Genomic DNA, 19,614 nt, shown 5'->3' with positions numbered 1-19,614 from the left:
TTCAGTGTTGGCCACTCCCCTCTGCTATATATATTTGCCTCTGGCAATCAGAATTGCCAGCAATAGTTTTATACTGCCTGGTGTGGAGTTTGAGGTGTTTGTTGAGGAGGCATTTGGAGTGTTGTTCTAAAGACTGTTGCTTGGTGACTTATTTGTGTGCATATCCTCATCTCTCCAATTTGGTAGTTCCTTCCTTTTACTTCTGGTTGTTCCACTCTGCTGTTTATGAGTGCATATTTGTATGATTGGTATATTTATTTATCCTTGTACATCTTCCCTTATTAGTCTGGTTTGTGTATTCTTGTATACAACTACTCCCCACATCCCCGGGTGGGGGAGGAGGACAGATAAGGGTGGATTAGGGAGCTCAGCAAGATAATTGTCCCCGGCATCTTCACCATTAGAAGTAATCCGGAGAGTATGGATAGCTAGGCTGCCCCTAGCTTTAGGGATAGGGAAGGAGCCCCTATCCCCAGGATATCAAACTACAGTCCCTTCACAGCTTAATAATAAATGAAGACTGTACTGAACCATGTACGCTGCACTGAAATTTAGCGCCCCATAAACTTTGGTGCTTGAGGCTACCAATCCCCTTAAAATCCTCAGAGCTATGGCACTGGGTATAACTCCATCCTTTGCTTGAAAAGCAAGGAAAATGTATAAAAAAAAGCTTCCCACACTAAAAACAGATTTTCAACAGTGATCACTAAAGGAAATATGTCAACAGGTTTTGCTATGTAATCGGAGAGCAGCATGATGTAGGGGAAGAGAGCCTGATTCAGGAGATGTATCACTTACTCAGCTGCTTGGTGCCCTGTTTTCTCTGCTGTAAATGTAGCAATGGTCAGAATGCTGAGCCGTGTATAACTCTGCAACCCTAATTGACAGACTCCTGTGTACACTGTGCATTGTCTGTAAACTGCCAATCAGTGGTGAGGGTACACAGATTGGCCTGACTAGCTGGAATGGTACACCTAGTCCTCTAGTGATAATCTCTTGCAGATAAAACACCTATCAGATTGAATTGCAGTAAGCGCCTCATCAAGTGACACATTCCTGGAATAAGGCTTTCTGCCCCTATATTATGCTTCTCTCAGATTAAATAGCAAAAACCTGCTGATTCCCTTCAAAGGAAAACTGTCAGCACAATACGCCCTTCTAAGCCATGTACATTTGCATGCAGGTCATAGAAAATTGAACAAAATTATACCTTGATATATGAGATGACGTATTTCACAGAATTCCACATTTTTCTTAATATGCAAGTGACCTGTTAACATTATTGTTATTATTTATTGTTATAGCGCCATTTATTCCATGGCGCTCTACATTTAAGGAGGGGTATACATAATAAAAAACAAGTACAATAATCTTGAACAATACAAGTCATAACTGGTACAGGAGGAGAGAGGACCCTGCCCGCGAAGGCTCACTATCTACAAGGGATGGATCTATATATCTCCCTGACAATCTGTCTCCAGAGGATATTTTTAATGAAAGGGGGCTTTACCAGTGTGAGACAAGTAATGACTGACAGTCTGCTTCCATAATCACACACAGCTCTGCAGTGAGATCCGAACTAACACAGTACAGCAGAAGTTACTGTCACAGTACACACATTTACAGCAGCACTTGTCCTCTCGCAGTGCTGGCAGCTCTGCTGTACTGCCTCTCCCCTACACCGGCTGCCTGTGAGAAGGAAGATGAAGAAAGGTGACATGACTGCAGCTGAAAATGTTTTTGCAATGAGACAATGTTCACTTGTTCTGTACTGTGTTAGTTCTGATCTCACTGCAGAGATGATTATGAGAGCAAACAGTCAGTCATTCCATGTCTCACACTGGTAACACCTTCTTTTAATTACAATAAGCTCTGGAGGCAGATTCTCAGAAGATTTATGTCCAACCCAAGGATCTTAACAGCTCATTTACTTATAAGAAACAGGGATTTCTCTGTAATAAGACATCAGATGGCAGATATCAAAGTATAATTCTATTCAGCTTCATGCTCATGTAGACGGCTTATAGTAGGGTTAAGAATACTGACAAATTCCCCTTAAAGCTAGACTCGGCACTGATTGCCGCTCTGCCTTCAGTATAGAATGGGTTGCAACAATAAGATAACCTCTTTGATCATAGCATCTTGAATACTCAGAAATCCTGAGGTTATTATGTCTGTAAATAAAATAATACTTTTTATTAAATCAGCTTGTATCTGAAGGGATTTTTTAAATTATTTGTTTTCCGGGAATATTTTCATGTTCTACTGATCAAGCAAAATAAAAAAAATCATAAAGCAGATTTACCCTGATTTCCATGTATGGCGGATCTATTTCCAGTTCAGCCTTGTCTTGCGCTAGTTTGGTTCTTTGCTCTTCAAGAAAATGGTCAAGTTCTTCCCCCATTTTCAAAGGGATTCCTACAAAAATTATAACATATCTTGAGGTCGCAGAAACATAAGGCTGAATGTTAGACTTCTCAATAACACAGTCTAAAGTCTCCAAGGTGCACCCTTCAGGGTTCAGACACAGGCGACCGGGAAAGGGTGCAATGTCAAAATAGGCATAAAAAGGAGGAGTGATGCAAACCCTTTATGGGATATATTATGCATGTGTCATAAGTGCTGAAGATGAAAATTGTCCATTAATTGCCACATTTTCAATCTCTGAGTAACAATACACAAGGGGTAACGGATTGTTCCCACATTGTATTTTTTATGCTTTTTTTTACGTTTTACATGCAGAAAGAAAACTCTGACGGACGTATACGGTAAATCAGACCAAGATTGGACCGCAATGTTCGGACTGGCAGGTGGTGTCCCAACTTGAGCATGACAGCTTCATATATTTCTATGCAGCTGTTACGCTCATGTTGAGAGACCCGCCGGCCAGTCTAAACATTGAGGTCCGATCTCGGTTTCATTTATACGTTTGGCTGACTGCCTGCACCCTTACAGTAACAGAAAAATTAATTTGATTTCAAAAATCTCATTGACGGTGATCGGTGTGCACATATATTTCTGGCCAGTCTCTTTAGCCTTAAGTTGTTAATGAGCTCTGAAAATGTAAGTACAAAATAAGTGAAAGGAAATGTGATCAGGGTGGGTCCTACGTAGGGTTGGGCACATTTGAGGTGTAGCTTCCCAAGGCTGCAGCTATACGGCGACTCTGGCCACGACCAACGTCTGCAAAGTGTCGCTGTTACATTGCAGCGCAATAGAAATAAATGGGGTCACATTGCAACCCAAAGCGTACTGTGGGTGCAGCAAGAAAGTTATGAAAAGTAAAATTTTTCATGACTTGCTTGTTGACAAACCCTCAGGTTCACAATGTGACCCACTGACTTGTATTGCGCTGATATGTAGCGGCGACACTTCGCAAACTTGTGTCACGGCTGCCATGAAGCCCTGGACTAAATGTCACAGTGCATTTTTGTAAATGTAATGCATATGCTTTGCTTATTGTTACTGGCAATGCTGGTTCTGCAAAACTGTGCAGGCAATAATTATCGGTCAGCCTTTTGCAATTTATTTCCTGGCCACTTACTCTGAGGACTACTAGGACCTCACCCTTACTTGGAAATTTCTAATGCTTTACTGATGACTACAAGGCAAAATAAATGGATGGGAAAAGGAAGTGCAATGCTAGCAAAGAAAAAATCTGCTGCTGTTTAGCCTTTTCGATTTTTGCCAAAAAACATTTCTGTGCTAACTGGACCTCTTAATGGTCTGATGATATAACCCTCAGAATTCACAAAGTAAATGTAAATGAGTGGTGTGACCCATGGAAACCTCCAGTGAGGATGATCAAGCATCTGCCTAACAATATACAGGTCCTTCTCAAAAAATTAGCATATAGTGTTAAATTTCATTATTTACCATAATGTAATGATTACAATTAAACTTTCATATATTATAGATTCATTATCCACCAACTGAAATTTGTCAGGTCTTTTATTGTTTTAATACTGATGATTTTGGCCCACAACTCCTGATAACCCAAAAAACCTGTCTCAATAAATTAGCATATCAAGAAAAGGTTCTCTAAACGACCTATTACCCTAATCTTCTGAATCAACTAATTAACTCTAAACACATGCAAAAGATACCTGAGGCTTTTAAAAACTCCCTGCCTGGTTCATTACTCAAAACCCCCATCATGGGTAAGACTAGCGACCTGACAGATGTCAAGAAGGCCATCATTGACACCCTCAAGCAAGAGGGTAAGACCCAGAAAGAAATTTCTCAACAAATAGGCTGGGGAACCTGAGGAAGCAGTGGACTGAGTCTGGTGTGGAAACATCCAGAGCCACCGTGCACAGGCGTGTGCAGGAAATGGGCTACAGGTGCCGCATTCCCCAGGTAAAGCCACTTTTGAACCATAAACAGCGGCAGAAGCGCCTGACCTGGGCTACAGAGAAGCAGCACTGGACTGTTGCTAAGTGGTCCCAAGTACTTTTTTCTGATGAAAGCAAATTTTGCATGTCATTCGGAAATCAAGGTGCCAGAGTCTGGAGGAAGACTGGGGAGAAGGAAATGCCAAAATGCCTGAAGTCCAGTGTCAAGTACCCAGTCAGTGATGGTGTGGGGTGCCATGTCAGCTGCTGGTGTTGGTCCACTGTGTTTCATCAAGGGCAGGGTCAATGCAGCTAGCTATCAGGAGATTTTGGAGCACTTCATGCTTCCTGGCACCTGCTCACAGTGCCAAAACCACTGGTAAATGGTTTACTGACCATGGTATTACTGTGCTCAATTGGCCTGCCAACTCTCCTGACCTGAACCCCATAGAGAATCTGTGGGATATTGTGAAGAGAAAGTTGAGAGACGCAAGACCCAACACTCTGGATGAGCTTAAGGCCGCTATTGAAGCATCCTGGGCCTCCATAACATCTCAGCAGTGTCACAGGCTGATTGCCTCCATGCCACGCCGCATTGAAGCAGTCATTTCTGCCAAAGGATTCCCGACCAAGTATTGAGTGCATAACTGAACATTATTATTTGATGGTTTTTTTGTTTGTTATTAAAAAACACTTTTATTTGATTGGACGGTTGAAATATGCTAATTTATTGAGACAGGTTTTTTGGGTTATCAGGAGTTGTAGGCCAAAATCATCAGTATTAAAACAATAAAAGACCTGACAAATTTCAGTTGGTGGATAATGAATCTATAATATATGAAAGTTTAATTGTAATCATTACATTATGATAAATAATGAAATTTAACACTATATGCTAATTTTTTGAGAAGGACCTGTACCATGTGCCATGCGAGGAGCAAACACCTATAAGCCGGGAGTGTTGATCATCCAGCAGAGGTTGCTAGGACAAGGGGAAGCCGTGCATGCAGCTGGCTCCTGGCCCCGAACACTCCAAGGCAACAGGGCACAACAAAAAGGACGACTGCATGCATAACAAGTGGGAAACCTTACAAAACATCAATGGACTGGACAGAAGGGAGGATTTCCCATAAAACCGTCCCTTCTCTCCAATAATCAGAAGATATGCATTGATTTCATAAAAGCATGGACTTCAATACTAGACTTCTCGTCACAGAAGTCACATATGGGTAAAAGAAAACCCTAAATAAATTGTATCATAGCAGATAATAAGTGTACAAGATAAATTAAACATATTTTAGTGAATTGCAAACTCAATAGAGAACAATTACGTACATGGAGGTGAGCGCACTATTGTATCAGGGGTGATCTTCCATCCAGCATAGGAAGAAAAGTCCAAGGACCGCGCACAGTTCAGATGATGGAACGAAGCCGAGCTCACATCAGCAGACTGGACATCAGTTTTTTATGATTTTTTTTCTGTCCATAATATAGAGCCAATGTTAATCTTTGAGACCATGGATCTGGAGAGATGAGATGAAGATGTCACAGAAATGAAGTGTTTTACTATATGACTGCAAGCAGAGATCACGAGAAACATAAGGCATATGCAGAAAATATACAGGACAACAGTAACCTTTTATGTCACATGCCATAAATACTGACTTTATGGTTGGTACACACCGTGACCGTAGTATACAGTGTGTACAATTATTAGGCAAGTGGGTATTTGGACCATATCATCATTTTTAGGCAGATTTTCCAATTCCAAGATGTATAAACTTGAATCTTATTGGATGAAGCAGATCAGGTGATGTCTATTTTTCTCAGGCAAAATGGGCCAAAAGAGAGATTCATCTGACTCTCAAGTCAAAAATTGTTACAAGTCTTTCAGAGGGATGTAAAAAAAAATAAAGAAGTATGTCGGGAGCACAACAAATATGAGACTATATCAACTAGGGTGCTACACAATGCATGGAAAATGCAATACTGAACAAGAAAAGAAGAGACACTGCATAAATGTGTGCACACCTATATATCAAAAAAATGAATAACAACTTTATTATAAGACAAGAAAACATACAGAATGTAAAAACATTAAAAACATATCCAATAAGGATCAAACAACAGACACATCATTCTGCTGGATGTATGACAAGAGAGCCACAGCCTAAGATGATGGAAAATACTAGTACAATCCTATGCGTGAATGCCTGGATGAATATGAATACAATCATATAAATATATAAAGGCCGAACGTTTATAACTTGTGCAACTGCAAAACCACAGATCCCGATAACAAATGGGCGTCCCCAGAGTTATCACACCATAAGCCAAATCCCAAACATGTGAAGTAATCACTATATAAATGAAACCCTGTGACTAAGATGGACCATGCATCACAGGGGAAAATAAGGGAAAACGAAGTATATAGGCTGCATCAGCAATGGGGTACATAAAAGCAGGCCACTATGGATGTGTATAAAAAAATCGCAGCTATAGCAATAAAAATGCTACGAGTATGGCTAAGAAGTGAAGCAGCCAGAGACACAACCAAAGGCAGCAGACCGGCTCACAACAAAGAAGGAGGAGCCGAAATAGTAAACTGTCTTACGGCTACCATGGAGAAGACCCCACCGCCAGCACTGGGGTCTTCTCCGTGGTAGCCGTAAGACAGTTTACTATTTCGGCTCCTCCTTCTTTGTTGTGAGCCGGTCTGCTGCCTTTGGTTGTGTCTCTGGCTGCTTCACTTCTTAGCCATACTCGTAGCATTTTTATTGCTATAGCTGCGATTTTTTTATACACATCCATAGTGGCCTGCTTTTATGTACCCCATTGCTGATGCAGCCTATATACTTCGTTTTCCCTAATTTTCCCCTGTGATGCATGGTCCATCTTAGTCACAGGGTTTCATTTATATAGTGATTACTTCACATGTTTGGGATTTGGCTTATGGTGTGATAACTCTGGGGACGCCCATTTGTTATCGGGATCTGTGGTTTTGCAGTTGCACAAGTTATAAACGTTCGGCCTTTATATATTTATATGATTGTATTCATATTCATCCAGGCATTCACGCATAGGATTGTACTAGTATTTTCCATCATCTTAGGCTGTGGCTCTCTTGTCATACATCCAGCAGAATGATGTGTCTGTTGTTTGATCCTTATGGGATATGTCTTTAATGTTTTTGCATTCTGTATGTTTTCTTGTCTTATAATAAAGTTGTTATTCATTTTTTTGATATATAGGTGTGCACACATTTATGCAGTGTCTCTTCTTTTCTTGTTCAGTATTTCAGAGGGATGTAGCACTCTTGATATTGGAGCCTAATCACAGAACAAGTTAGAAAAAAAAATGTGGAGAAACAAAGATGCAAATTAACTGCCAAAGATGGGAGAAGAATCAAACATGAAGCGACCAGGAATCCATGATCCTCTAGTGCTGTCATATTCCAGAACGGCAACCTCCCTGGGGGGTCCTGCAGTACAATGTGTCAGTCACGGGGGGGATGTCGGCGCGGGGTCAGACACCGCTGTGTATACAGAGCAGCGGCTGTGACTGACAATGGCTCTGCATTGGGGCCGGCTGTCAGTCGGGGCCGGGGGGTGTGGCATTTAAATGTTTGGCCATGCCAAGGGGGCCTCGAGCACCTGGACTTGGTCTGACCAGTCATCCTAAACTAATAGACTCCCATGATCCAGGAGATGCGGTGCACTGGGGCCATACACTGCTTACATCCGGCAGGACCTGCAAACAGCTGTTAGGTTGGGGGGAATTCTGTCAGATCCTCACTAATCAGATATTGGTGACATGTCTTAGAATAAGCCATCAGAAGTTTTGGACAACCCCTCTAAGTAGTTATGCAATTATGAGTAGGTGTTACAGTAATTGTCATTGCAGACCAGGTTTCAGAAAATCCGCAGAAGGTTAGAACAATATTCACAAGAAAACGACAGGAGGTATTAAGAATGTGAGTAAGTCCGGTTTATAGCTCTCTATAGAAAAAAAATGAAAATCTAGAAATAACTTAACACAATGAATGCAAAACACAGCGATAATCCAATGCACAGAAAAGAGAACTCATTTAGCTGATTCAAAGCTTTCACTCTAATTCTGGCATAAAAGTTTTGAAACTGTTGCGACTTTTTGTGTTTTTTGCGCCAGTTTCTTCCAACTCGATCAAAAGTGTCGGGTTTCTGGCAGGACAGGGTCGCAGCGGGCTCGTCTAATTCCTGATGAGCTATGGTTCCCTGCACCAGAAATCGCACTCCAGTACCTGATTCATCAGATGCTCCAGGTTCATGAACAGACAAGCACCTCTCCAGGACTCCAGCACGACCCCTAATCAAGGCCTTGGTGAATCGGCCCCATTGTGTGGCTCATTACTGGTGTATGGTGTATTGTATTACAAGATTCATATCTCTCAAGTTCTAGAGCTCAAGAGATAAGAAGAGAAAGTGTCACTATAGATAGATTTACTGATCAGGAATATGGAGGGATATTGAATTCTACAATACAATATGACTACCGGTCAACCGTGAATTCGTTTCAGAGGTCGACATTTTACATTGAAACACAATTTATACAAGTCCACCTTTTGTGGTCAAGAAAATGAATGTGTGATATATGTAAGACCACTGGGGTGCCACACTCACATGAGATTGAGGGTCCCGTGCAGCAGTGTACCACGAAAGCCAACAGACCATATGATTGCTCTGTGGCCTATGAGTTGGGGGAGCACGGTGACATATAGCCCACCCTCCTGTCATCTGTCTACTTCTACCAACATTATCCCCATGTGAACTGCAGAAATAGGGAGGATGTGAATGGAGCAGTCACAAGCGCAGGTGCCGGCTGTTTTACACAGCTAGTATCTACTGTGATTGAAGCTAGCTGCTCTGATCGTAGCATAACCCATTGGATGCTGTGATGGAGAGCGGCCATTGCATCAACGTGGCTACAGAGACTGTCAGCACAGAACGACTGTTCAAACCAAGTCCAGGCACTCGGTGCATCATGGCGGCCAATCACTTCAATACTCCTTCCCACCTGCTTGGTTTCCATTCATGGTCACCGTTCTCTGGCCCAATGAAGCCACAGCTATTAAAGAAGAGGGGGACGGAGATAGAGGAAAAACATGCAGATAGAAAATGTGTATAAATGATTGGCCACACCATGAAGCACCGAGCGCCTGTGCTTTGTTAGAACAGTCTTTCTGTCCTGAGAGAGACCCTTTAAACTGGGGGCCTTTATCACCCCGATCCAGTCCCTGCTTTGTGATTTATGGACACCAATTGGGTGTTAAACGGCAGCCAGGAGGATTTAGATCTTCTCTTTGTACATACCGGGTCTTTTGTCTCTCGTCTAAATGGAGTGTTGCTCATTACATCTGCTTCAACAATTTCAGAATTAAGGTGCTGTCTGCAGGGAATTTATGTGACTGCCTGCGATACACAAACTGTCTCCCGGTACCGGCTGCTGACTAGAGGGGCACACACAGGACGAGGGGCACACAGCCATAAACACCAGTGCGTGTCCCTCGTCTATACCTCACAGAATCCTTCCCATGAGATCATGAAAACTGATGAGAAAATATCATTTAAAAAGGGAACTTTTCTGGAAGCACAGAGACTTGTGGGGGCCAAGAAGCACCAGAATGGTCAGGGGGACTTGGTTCATTTTAACCCTTTTTAAAAGGTATTTACTTGAAACTAGAAAATCCCTCTAAATTACTAAGTGTCAGAAATAGCCGGTTACTGTAAAGCCGGCCCTCGTGTATGTCCACAGCTAGTGACCTCACTGCACGGGGCTGCAGCCGGTGATACGGGGAGCGGCCATGTTATCACGGCTTAGGAGAGGCAGCACTGCTCTGCCGGTTACCACGGCTCCGGGGACACGTCCTCCATATCACACAACACCACTACATATCCCGCCCCACAGCCGTCTCCGCTCACACACAGCACGGACACCGGAACACGCATGCACACAGCGGTATTACCGAGCCCTCCGGCCGCAGCTGCTCCTCTCCGCCGCTTATGTGTACGTACTGCCGTTAGCTGTGTCTCTGTGGTGACAGGCTCCGCCCCCCGCGCTCAGCTGAGTGCAGGGAAAAGGTGTGTACGAGCGCCCCTAGTGGAGAGGAGGAGCTCAGCCTGCTTCTGCCTGAGCTGAGAGCTCCGGGGTGTGATCGGCTGTGCTCGGGGTGTGATCGGCTGTGCTCCGGGGTGTGATCGGCTGCGCTCGGGGTGTGATCGGCTGTGCTCGGGGTGTGATCGGCTGTGCTCCTGGGTGTGATCGGCTGTGCTCCGGGGTGTGACGGCTGCGCTCGGGGTGTGATCGGCTGTGCTCGGGGTGTGATCGGCTGTGCTCGGGGTGTGATCGGCTGTGCTCCTGGGTGTGATCGGCTGCGCTCGGGGTGTGATCGGCTGTGCTCCGGGGTGTGATCGGCTGTGCTCGGGTTGTGATCGGCTGTGCTCCGGGGTGTGATCGGCTGCGCTCGGGGTGTGATCGGCTGCGCTCGGGGTGTGATCGGCTGCGCTCCGGGGTGTGATCGGCTGCGCTCCGGGGTGTGATCGGCTGCGCTCGGGGTGTGATCGGCTGCGCTCGGGGTGTGATCGGCTGCGCTCGGGGTGTGATCGGCTGTGCTCCGGGGTGTGATCGGCTGTGCTCGGGGTGTGATCGGCTGTGCTCGGGGTGTGATCGGCTGTGCTCCTGGGTGTGATCGGCTGCGCTCGGGGTGTGATCGGCTGCGCTCCGGGGTGTGATCGGCTGTGCTCCTGGGTGTGATCGGCTGCGCTCGGGGTGTGATCGGCTGCGCTCGGGGTGTGATCGGCTGCGCTCGGGGTGTGATCGGCTGTGCTCGGGGTGTGATCGGCTGTGCTCGGGGTGTGATCGGCTGTGCTCGGGGTGTGATCGGCTGTGCTCCTGGGTGTGATCGGCTGCGCTCGGGGTGTGATCGGCTGCGCTCCGGGGTGTGATCGGCTGTGCTCCTGTGTGTGATCGGCTGTGCTCGGGGTGTGATCGGCTGTGCTCCTGGGTGTGATCGGCTGCGCTCGGGGTGTGATCGGCTGCGCTCGGGGTGTGATCGGCTGTGCTCCTGGGTGTGATCGGCTGCGCTCGGGGTGTGATCGGCTGTGCTCCGGGGTGTGATCGGCTGCGCTCGGGGTGTGATCGGCTGCGCTCGGGGTGTGATCGGCTGCGCTCGGGGTGTGATCGGCTGCGCTCGGGGTGTGATCGGCTGTGCTCGGGGTGTGATCGGCTGTGCTCCGGGGTGTGATCGGCTGTGCTCGGGGTGTGATCGGCTGTGCTCGGGGTGTGATCGGCTGTGCTCCTGGGTGTGATCGGCTGTGCTCCTGGGTGTGATCGGCTGTGCTCCGGGGTGTGATCGGCTGTGCTCGGGGTGTGATCGGCTGTGCTCGGGGTGTGATCGGCTGTGCTCGGGGTGTGATCGGCTGTGCTCGGGGTGTGATCGGCTGCGCTCGGGGTGTGATCGGCTGTGCTCCTGGGTGTGATCGGCTGTGCTCCTGGGTGTGATCGGCTGTGCTCGGGGTGTGATCGACTGTGCTCCGGGGTGTGATCGGCTGTGCTCCTGGGTGTGATCGGCTGTGCTCCTGGGTGTGATCGGCTGTGCTCGGGGTGTGATCGGCTGTGCTCCGGGGTGTGATCGGCTGTGCTCCTGGGTGTGATCGGCTGTGCTCCTGGGTGTGATCGGCTGTGCTCGGGGTGTGATCGGCTGTGCTCCGGAGTGTGATCGGCTCTGCTCCGGAGTGTGATCGGCTCTGCTCCGGAGTGTGATCGGCTCTGCTCCGGAGTGTGATCGGCTGTGCTCCAGGGTCTGATCGGCTATGCTTGGGGTGTGATCGACTGTGCTTTGGGGTGTGATCGGTATAACACAAGGATAATGCCCACAGTGATGTCAGTACAGGAATTAGGGCCAGCTCCGGGTTTTCATGGGCCCCAGGTGAAAGCATCTCAGTGGGTCCCTTTAACACCTACCAGGATTCATGATGCACAGAGACAGTAGAGAGATATAGGTATAGAACAATGCCAAAGATTTCACTTACTTCTTACATTACATGAGTGATAACTATTGTAAATTCTACAATAGCTCAGAAACCGGACAGTATAGTCCTCCATACAGTATTATGGGTAGCACATAGTCCCCCATACTGAATAATGAGTCCCATATATTGCTCCATAAAGAATAATGGGCACCATATACTGATCCATACAGTATTATGGGCACCACCTAGTCCTCCATATAGCATATGGGCAGCACATAGTCCTCCATACTTTATTATGGGCACCATATAGTACTCCATACAGTATAATGGGCACCACATAGTACTCCATACAGTATAATGGGCACAACATAGTCCTCCATACTTTATTATGGGCACCACATAGTCCTCCATACTTTATTATGGGCACCACATAGTACTCCATACAGTATAATGGGCACCACATAGTCCTCCATACAGTATAATGGGCACAACATAGTCCTCCATACTTTATTATGGGCACCACATAGTCCTCCATACAGTATTATGGGCACCACATAGTCCTCCTTACTTTATTATGGGCACCACATAGTCCTCTATACTTTATTATGGGCACCACATAGCCCTCCATACAGTATTATGGGCACCACATAGCCCTCCATACAGTATTATGGGCACCAGATAGTCCTCCATACAGCATTATGGGCACCACATAGTCCTCCATACGGTATTATGGGCACCACATAGTCCACTAAAAATAATGAAGCAAATAAATTTTGTTAGAAAATCACATTTAAAATCAGACTAAACACAGAATGCATAAATTCAACACAAAACTCACAAAGATTAACATCTATTGGTGGCCAAGAGCGCAAATTTGTTAAGTCTCTTCCCGTATTTCTGTCTATACATATGAGACAGCATAGGATACTCCCTAAACTATAAAACACCAAAAAACGGAGTATATAAATCCCAAAACACATTATTAATATAAATAATATACTTTTATTAATTTAATCAAGACAGTAACACTCAAGTGAGACAGTACTACAAAATATCTATCACAGGATAAAATGCCAAGGAGGAACCAGATGACAGTGGGGGAGCAGTTAGAGACCATATAACACCACAGGAACTGCTAATATATAATTCATAATAGTTTAAGCATACATATATCCATAGTTAGTTTAATAAAGTAAAGTGCCATAGTGCCAGCCTACACTAAAAAGTGTCACAGTGCGCCCTTAGGCTAAGTGCCTCAGACCGGCAATGGCGAATAAAACTATGTATACCAGAGTACAATTGTCAACACTCCACTATACCAGGTGAAATGCCATAGTATCAACTTATATCCACCGATAAAGTGTCACAGTGCATCTTAAACTAACTACCTCATACTAGTTAACAAATAGCAGCTTACCCATCAGGTTTTAGTCAAACCCCTTTTGAGAAAGCATATTTGCGAAACGTGCGTTAAGGGGCGGTGAGCGGAGCGGTTTGAGACACTTGGAACCTGATGGGTAAGCTGCTATTTGTTAACTAGTATGAGGTAGTTAGTTTAAGATGCACTGTGACACTTTATCGGTGGATATAAGTTGATACTATGGCATTTCACCTGGTATAGTGGAGTGTTGACAATTGTACTCTGGTATACATAGTTTTATTCGCCATTGCCGGTCTGAGGCACTTAGCCTAAGGGCGCACTGTGACACTTTTTAGTGTAGGCTGGCACTATGGCACTTTACTTTATTAAACTAACTATGGATATATGTATGCTTAAACTATTATGAATTATATATTAGCAGTTCCTGTGGTGTTATATGGTCTCTAACTGCTCCCCCACTGTCATCTGGTTCCTCCTTGGCATTTTATCCTGTGATAGATATTTTGTAGTACTGTCTCACTTGAGTGTTACTGTCTTGATTAAATTAATAAAAGTATATTATTTATATTAATAATGTGTTTTGGGATTTATATACTCCGTTTTTTGGTGTTTTACAGAATGCATAAATGTAGAAAACAATGGAGGAGACATGAACGTAGGCAAAGGAGAGGACAGAGATCAGAGTAAGGCCGGCGTCACATTCAGCGTAGGGAAATACGGTCCGTATTTTACGGCCGTAATACGCAGTAATTTTCACAAAACACTGTTCCGTATTCAATGCGAGGATGCGATTTTTACAGACAAATGTATATCCGTGCGTCATCCGTATGGCTTCCGTGCGTCATCCGTATGTCTTCCGTACGGCGATTTTTTTGCGCAGGCTTGCAAAATGGACAAATCATGGATTCATCGACTAAAATATTCCTAAAAACATATATACAGTCTATATATAATATATATATATATATATATATATATATATATATATATATATATATATACATCTCATATCCCTTTTTTATTACATATTCCTCTTTAGTAATGTAACAAGTGTCTGTGTGTAAAATTTTGAAGCTCTAGCTATTAAATTAAAGGGTTAAATCCCGGAAAAAATTGGCGTGGGCTCCCGCGCAATTTTCTCCGCCAGACTGGGAAAGCCAGTGACTGAGGGCAGATATTAATAGCCTAGAGAGGGTCCATGGTTATTGGTCCCCCCTGGCTAAAAACATCTGCCCCCAGCCACCCCAGAAAAGGCACATCTGCAAGATGCGCCTATTCTGGCACTTGGCCACTCTCTTCCCACTCCCGTGTAGCGGTGGGATATGGGGTAATGAAGGGTTAATGTCACCTTGCTATTGTAAGGTGACATTAAGCCAGATTAATAATGGAGAGGCGTCAATTATGACACCTATCCATTATTAATCCAATAGTACGAAATGGTTAATAAAACACACACACAATATTAAAAAGTATTTTAATGAAATAAAGACACAGGGTGTTTTAATATTTTATTATACTCTCAATCCACCTGAAGACCCTTGTCACCTGAAAGTTAAACAAAACAAACAACAATATTCCATACCTTCCGTCGATCAGTCTTGTCCCACGCTGTAAATCCATCTGAAGGGGTTAAATCATTTTACACCCAGGAGCTCTGCTAATGCAGCTGTGCTCCTGCCTGTAAAACTTGGTGAATGAATGGAATGCAGGGGAATGTACTGTAGTTACCTCGAGTCGCTGTGATGCGCCCTCTGCTGGATGAACTTATATGAACTCAACTGTGGGAACTTTTCAGAAAAGGGATATGAGATGCATGTAAACCATGTCTCATATCATGTCGGGTTTGTGAAGGAGAGAGCAAAAGCCGGCAATTGAATTACCGGCTTTTCTGCTATCTAGCGCTGAATTAAATATAAATATATATATGTGTCTTACTGACATATATATATATATATATATATATACCTATTCTATGTGTAGACATTTATTCTACCTATTCTATTCTATCCTGTCAGTGTGATTTTACTGTACACCGCACTGAATTGCCGGCTTTTCTCTAGAACACCGGTGCGTATTTCTCGCCAGTCACACTGCTGGTCCGTGTGTAATCCGTAATTTTCTCTCCCCCATAGACTTTCATTGGCGGATTTTTTTGCGCAATACGGTGACAAACGCAGCATGCTGCGATTTTCTACGGCCATACAAGACCGTATAATACGGATCAGTAAAATACGGCAGATAGGAGCTGGGCCATAGAGAATCATTGTACTGTGTGCAATCCGTATTTTCTGCACCTCTCATACGTCCGTAAAACACGCCAGTGTGACGCCGGCCTAAGACCTGGGGAAGCAGGATCAAAAGATCACAGTGGAAGTGCTGGCAGCACCTAGTGGTAGACACTGTGAATAATTGTAGGATATAACCTATATACCGATAGAGTAGGCTGCCATCAGAAAAAACACCTGCTCACCCATGGTGAGTCTGGACCGCTAAAGCCCTCCTTGCGGTCCCTGACGTGAGTTTCGTGTGGTTGCTTTCTCAAAGGGGAGTGGATGCTTGAGGGATCCTAAGCTGTCCAGAAAAAAATAAAACATGAAGTTGTCAACGCTGAATGTGTATATGTGAGTACTGAGTGGTGTGTATGATATAGAACAGGGGTCCCCAACCCGTAGCTCGCGAGCCACATGTGGCTCGCCTGCCCCTGACATGTGGCTCGCCGACTATCACAGAAAAAAAGTCCCTAGGGACTGTACAGTGGCGCGGGAGCGCTATTTGTAAGGCCCCGCCTCTTCACGTGACGTCTCGCCGCTCAGGAGAAGCTCCATTTGACATTAACCCAACCGGCACCCACAAGGCCTACGGCTTCCAGCCAATCACCTCTCCCCACTCTTCTTCTTGCTTACAGGAAGCCCGTGTTGCTATTGGTGGTTGCGCGGAGACGAGCGATTGGATGTTCCTCAACTACAGTGGGCGGGAACGCGAGCGGCAGGGATGCGTTGTCCCGGTTACCTGTCCCGCGCCGGTCATGTTGTTTCGCCCGGTGTTCCCGACGTGAAGTGACGCGGGCCTCTTCTGTGAGGCTTCCCGCTCTACTTCTTCTCAGTTGGTCTTATGGTGGGGCTGTTCCTGACCGCAGTGTAATATCTGCATAGAGGAGCCATGTCTCACCGGCTGTCTAAGGAGGAGTTGGATGAGCAGTTTGAAGAGTTCTTAAAAGAGGTAACTCACAAGGATCTGCACTATCCCGGGGCACTAGGACCCTGGGCACTGGCCGCTGCCTCACACCTCTCACAACGTGACGGCATATGTCAGCTACAACAGAGCTACCAATGGTGTGTGTGGTGCCGGCTTCTGCCCTTCCACAGCTACCTGCGATTATATATTATACTGTTATTACATGGCCACAGGTCTCCTTATTGCTCAGTGGTGCCATATCCTTAGGATAGGATATTAGTGGGGGCTCCACATCAGGGACCAGCTCTGAATACAGTGTAGAGGCCATTCTTCGGCTCTGCAGCTCCGCTCCTAATGAAATGGATGGGGCTGATCTGCAGCACCCTGGTACACGGAGCTGTGCCAGATCAGTACGCTGTGGACCACTTACACATGTCCATACTGCTCTGTACTGGATGCCTAATGCAGGGGTCCCCAACCCGTAGCTCGCGAGCCACATGTGGCTTGCCTGCCCCTAACATGTGGCTCGCCGACGATCACAGAAAAAAAGTCCCCAGGGAGCCGCCCCACTGCCTGTATTACCCACCCAGGTCGGGCGTCAGCACCCGGGCAAGTGCCAGGGCCCTGAGCAGGCAGGGGGCCTACTCGCCGTCAGGGACACTGGCGTGCTATGGTGCCGGCCCCCGTGAGTGGACCCCCCGCCTGCTCCGGGCCCCGGCACTTGCGATACTTGCCTCTCCCGGTTCCAGCGCTGCAGCGTCTTCCATCCTGTGACTGTGATGTTCAGGTCAGAGGGCGCGATGACGTCACCAGTGCGCGCCCTCTGCCTGAGCAGTCGCAGCACAGAGAGCAGGAAGACGCCGACGGTGAAGAGTCCAGAGCAGCGACAAGCAACGAGAGGTGAGTATTTCATTTTTTTTAAATATTTGGAGCAATATATGGGGAGCATCAGTCGGGGCCCAAATATGGAGCATTATTTGGGGCCAGTAATATAGGGAGGATCCTATGGGGCCAGTGATATAGGGAGCATCTTATGGGGCCAGTAATATAGGGAGCATCCTATGGGGCCAGTAATATAGGGAGCATCCTATGGGGCCAGTAATATAGGGAGCATCCTATGGGGCCAGTAATATAGGGAGCATCCTATGGGGCCAGTAATATAGGGAGCATCCTATGGGGCCAGTAATATAGGGAGCATCCTATGGGGCCAGTAATATAGGGAGCATCCTATGGGGCCAGTAATATAGGGAGCATCTTATGGGGCCAGTGATATAGGGAGCATCTTATGGGGCCAGTGGTATAGGGAGCATCCTATGGGGCCAGTAATATAGGGAGAATCCTATGGGGCCAGTAATATAGGGAGCATCCTATGGGGCCAGTAATATAGGGAGCATCCTATGGGGCCAGTAATATAGGGAGCATCCTATGGGGCCAGTAATATAGGGAGCATCCTATGGGGCCAGTAATATAGGGAGCATCCTATGGGGCCAGTAATATAGGGAGCATCCTATGGGGCCAGTAATATAGGGAGCATCCTATGGGGCCAGTAATATAGGGAGCATCCTATGGGGCCAGTAATATAGGGAGCATCCTATGGGGCCAGTAATATAGGGAGCATCCTATGGGGCCAGTAATATAGGGAGCATCCTATGGGGCCAGTAATATAGGGAGCATCTTATGGGGCCAGTGATATAGGTAGCATCTTATGGGGCCAGTGGTATAGGGAGCATCCTATGGGGCCAGTAATATAGGGAGCATCCTATGGGGCCAGTAATATAGGGAGCATCCTATGGGGCCAGTAATATAGGGAGCATCCTATGGGGCCAGTAATATAGGGAGCATCCTATGGGGCCAGTAATATAGGGAGCATCCTATGGGGCCAGTAATATAGGGAGCATCCTATGGGGCCAGTAATATAGGGAGCATCCTATGGGGCCAGTAATATAGGGAGCATCCTATGGGGCCAGTAATATAGGGAGCATCCTATGGGGCCAGTAATATAGGGAGCATCCTATGGGGCCAGTAATATAGGGAGCATCCTATGGGGCCAGTAATATAGGGAGCATCCTATGGGGCCAGTAATATAGGGAGCATCCTATGGGGCCAGTAATATAGGGAGCATCCTATGGGGCCAGTAATATAGGGAGCATCCTATGGGGCCAGTAATATAGGGAGCATCCTATGGGGCCAGTAATATAGGGAGCATCCTATGGGGCCAGTAATATAGGGAGAATCCTATGGGGCCAGTAATATAGGGAGCATCCTATGGGGCCAGTAATATAGGGAGCATCCTATGGGGCCAGTAATATAGGGAGCATCCTATGGGGCCAGTAATATAGGGAGCATCCTATGGGGCCAGTAATATCGGGAGCATCCTATGGGGCCAGTAATATAGGGAGCATCCTATGGGGCCAGTAATATAGGGAGCATCTTATGGGGCCAATTTAATATGGAGCAGTATATGGAGCCAATTCCATATGGAGCAGTATATGGAGCCAATTCCATATGGAGCAGTATATGGAGCCAATTCCATATGGAGCAGTATATGGGGCCAATTCCATATGGAGCAGTATATGGGGCCAATTCCATATGGAGCAGTATATGAGGCCAATTTAATATGGAGCAGTATATGAGGCCAATTCCATATGGAGCAATATATGGGGCCAATAATATATGAAGCATCTTATGGGACTGTTAAAGGGTATTGACTTTTAAGATT

General features: G+C 46.0%; 1 protein-coding gene across 8 annotated transcripts in view; it reads right to left on the bottom strand.

Moving 5' to 3' along the window:
* The window catches only part of CSPP1 (centrosome and spindle pole associated protein 1), a 109,919-nt gene extending 99,462 nt beyond the window's left edge, over nt 1-10,457 (bottom strand). For 6 of the 8 annotated variants that reach the window (XM_077270610.1, XM_077270611.1, XM_077270618.1 and 3 more), the window contains exons 1-3: nt 10,336-10,457; nt 5,670-5,857; nt 2,306-2,418 (exon numbers count right to left, since the gene is read on the bottom strand). In XM_077270610.1, the coding sequence (XP_077126725.1) occupies nt 2,306-2,404 (99 nt within the window). In that variant the 5' untranslated portion in view covers nt 2,405-2,418; nt 5,670-5,857; nt 10,336-10,457. Of the gene's footprint in view, nt 1-2,305; nt 2,419-5,669; nt 5,858-9,682 lie in introns of all 8 variants that reach the window. The other 2 variants (XM_077270615.1, XM_077270617.1) reach the window with 1 other exon arrangement.
* Between the last annotated feature and the right edge of the window lie 9,157 nt (nt 10,458-19,614).

This window comes from Ranitomeya variabilis, chromosome 6, assembly GCF_051348905.1.
Source record: "Ranitomeya variabilis isolate aRanVar5 chromosome 6, aRanVar5.hap1, whole genome shotgun sequence".
Taxonomy (NCBI): Eukaryota; Metazoa; Chordata; class Amphibia; order Anura; family Dendrobatidae; genus Ranitomeya; species Ranitomeya variabilis.
Note: the sequence above shows the minus strand (reverse complement) of the source record. Positions and strands in the feature narration are given on the sequence as shown.